The 3,041-nt window shown below is 38.7% G+C and overlaps 1 protein-coding gene across 1 annotated transcript in view; it reads left to right on the top strand.

Annotated features, from left to right (window-relative positions):
* The window catches only part of LOC118323072 (malate synthase-like), a 9,933-nt gene that overhangs the window by 3,052 nt on the left and 3,840 nt on the right, over positions 1–3,041 (top strand). The window contains exons 2-5 of the mRNA XM_035654992.1: positions 447–537; positions 646–722; positions 1,737–1,847; positions 1,928–1,987. Coding sequence (XP_035510885.1) covers positions 447–537; positions 646–722; positions 1,737–1,847; positions 1,928–1,987 — 339 coding nt within the window. The remainder of the gene's footprint in view (positions 1–446; positions 538–645; positions 723–1,736; positions 1,848–1,927; positions 1,988–3,041) is intronic.

Below are 3,041 nucleotides of genomic sequence, written 5' to 3'. Positions count from 1 at the left end.
CTTGGTAACTGAAGGCTCTGGCTAGAGACTATAGGATTAAATGATCAATTTAGGATTAGCTCCTCCCACTTCATATTGAAGCCCTGCCCATTCCGAGCACAGATACCAATACATATAATTTAGTTGGTTGAACAGATGCAGTCTATGTACTATGTAGTCCCCTTAAAAATTCCACACTGGAACAAAAAAACCTTATGCTTACAATCCCACGATGCAATGCACTGCATTTCATAGATGTGAAAATTGCACTACTCCATAGCTGTGATGAGACAGAATTATGATGATTAGTAAGTGTACGAAATCTCCATTTACAGCTCACTATTGAGTAAGCTACTGAGTGTCTGTTACATATGGAGTAATGAATGAATGATTTCAGACACAGTCCTAGTCCTGTTCTCGGACTGTCCCCTGACAGTGAAAACGCTTCTGCCTTTCTTTGGTTTCAGGTTGACTTTGATGATGGGAACTGCCCCACATATCACAACCAGATCAAAGGCATTCATAATGTTTTTAAGGTGGTTCACAACCAGTTTCCCAGTAAGTGGTTATTACTAATTCATGCTGGTACAGCTACATTACTGCACAGGGACAAGAATATGTGTGTGGATATGCTCATGAACTACACCTCCTTCCTTCTGTTGATAGATGTTCCACACATATCTCAGGCTCCGGTGCTGATGCTGCGTCCCCGTGCCTGGAACATGGTGGAGCACAACATGATGGTACTAAAGCATTTCCTCTTCTTCACTTCACCCAGTTCATTTATTTATTCAGTGCATGTTGGTGGTGGTTGAATGGATGAATGGTTTGAGTTTGTGGAAGAAAAACAACTGGAGCTATAATGTGTTTTGTCAGTGTGTTCTGTCATTTAAGGCCAGTGTGTAGGATTTGGAATTGAGCTTTAATAAAGTTCCTCTGATTTCACACAGGGGCCACTGTAATCTGTCAATTTAAAAAAATTTTTTTTTAAATAGAATTCAAGGTTTTACAACCTTTTCAGCAATAACATAATCAGTGAATAAATGCTTCAGCAAATCTTTTAAATGATTGTATTCCTGGCTGTGTAGAAGGCTTTGAAAAAACAGTCACACTTTTATGTTGGGAAATAGATTTTATATTTAATTTACCGAAATCAATAGAATATTATTTCAAGTGTAAATTTGCAATAGCTGCGCGTATTCATGCATTCACACCCACACAGAGTGAGCTATAGAGCTACTGGTTGCAGCATAATAATGAAAGTGAAGGGGGCATTCCCTTACATTTTCTTTACATTTCATAATAACAGTTGAGTTTGTCAATTCAAAAACAAAATGAAAACAGTAGTGATAAAATACAAAAAGACAGTTAAACAAAAAGAGAAAAGAAAGCAAGTAAAAAAAACAAAACAAAAATATAAATAAATGTAATAATAATAGTAACATATTGCAGTGTTTGTTTCTGAGCCACGAAATGCTTGTATTGTATTTTTAGGGAACTGATATGTTAAATTGTGCTGAAACAACTGATTGTTTGGTCACATAAATATTTGTATTTTTCAGTAAAAACTTTTATATTCATGTGAATGTAAATTGAATACCATCAGACGAAAGAAGCAGTCTTCAGTATCAGTTTGGTGCTGTGGCAACTTGAGATGGGTATTTGTCATTATTATAGGCTAAATGAGCATATGATTAATCAAAAGAACACAGCCCATATGTGAAGACGACATCTGTGTTATTGTGGCTGTTTGTCAGGTGGAGGGGAAGGAGGCTCCTGGTCCTCTCTTTGACTTTGGACTCCTCATGTTCCACTGTGGAAAGACCCTGTTTAAAAACCAGAGTGGACCCTTTTTCTACCTCTCAAAAGTAACACACACACACACACAGTGATGATTTGTGTAATATGAATATAATCCACATTTATACGGTCTCTCATTGTTTTCCAGGTGGAGAGCTTAATGGAGGCAAGACTATGGAACAAGATATTTGTCTGGACACAACAGAAGGTCTGCACACACGTCACTGTTTATGCACATAATCAGTCATCTAGTTAAGTCACTTTTATCTGATAGCCCAATATCAGCACAAGTAGCCTCATTGGGCTTCAAAATCTGTACAGCATACGACACCCTCTATCCTTCGACTTGCTATTTAGATAAGCAAACCCCCCACCCAAAAGACATTAAATCGGGAAAATGTGGAACAAACCTCAGGAGGAGCAACAGAAGAGGGATTCCTCTCCCATGCAGACAGACAGACATGCAGCACAGAACAGTCGTAATATTTTATTTTTTTAGGCTTTTTTATGCCTTTAATTGATAGGACAGACAGGAAATGGGGGCAGAGAGAGGGGATGACACGCAGCAAAGGGCCGCAGGTCAGATTCGAACCCTGGGTCACTGCAGCAAGCTTGGTACATGGGTCGCCAGCTCTACCCACTGAGCTAACCTGGCACCTGAATAGATGTAAAATGTAAAAAGTATTGTAGTGTTGCAGCCAGTGGCGCAGGAAACATTGGTGGAGGGAAGAATGGATTCCACTAAATACCAGCAAATTCCAGAAACACACATCACAGTACCTGTAAAAAGCTAAAGCTAAAAAGTGGATGGCTTCTACAACTGAATAATGATCCTAAATGTACCTTTCAATCCACCACGGACTACCTCAAGAGACGCAAGCTGAAGGTTTTGGAATGGCCCTCACAGTCCCCTGACTTAAATATCATTGTAAAATCTGTGGGAGAAGTGCATGCAAGACACCTTAAGAATACTGCAGAACTAGAAGCCTAAAAGTTTAGATATAAAATGTAACTATACTTATGTCATAAGACATAAGAATGAGTTCAATCAATAAGCACCTATTCCTCCAGACACTGATCAAAACACAACTTCTGCACAACTGTAGAGTTGTGAAACGATGCACATGTAATCCTAAATTTTGATCTTGTAGCAACCTTTTACTCCTTATACTATTATGTATATATACATTTCTGTCAAAATATAATTGTGTGGGGTTGTCCTAGTAGCTCACCTGGTAGAGCTGGCACTCCATGTACCAAGG

The sequence above is a fragment of the Morone saxatilis genome, unplaced genomic scaffold (assembly GCF_004916995.1).
Source record: "Morone saxatilis isolate NCDOM2014 unplaced genomic scaffold, NCSU_SB_2.0 Contig14, whole genome shotgun sequence".
Lineage (NCBI taxonomy): Eukaryota > Metazoa > Chordata > Actinopteri > Moronidae > Morone > Morone saxatilis.
Note: the sequence above shows the minus strand (reverse complement) of the source record. Positions and strands in the feature narration are given on the sequence as shown.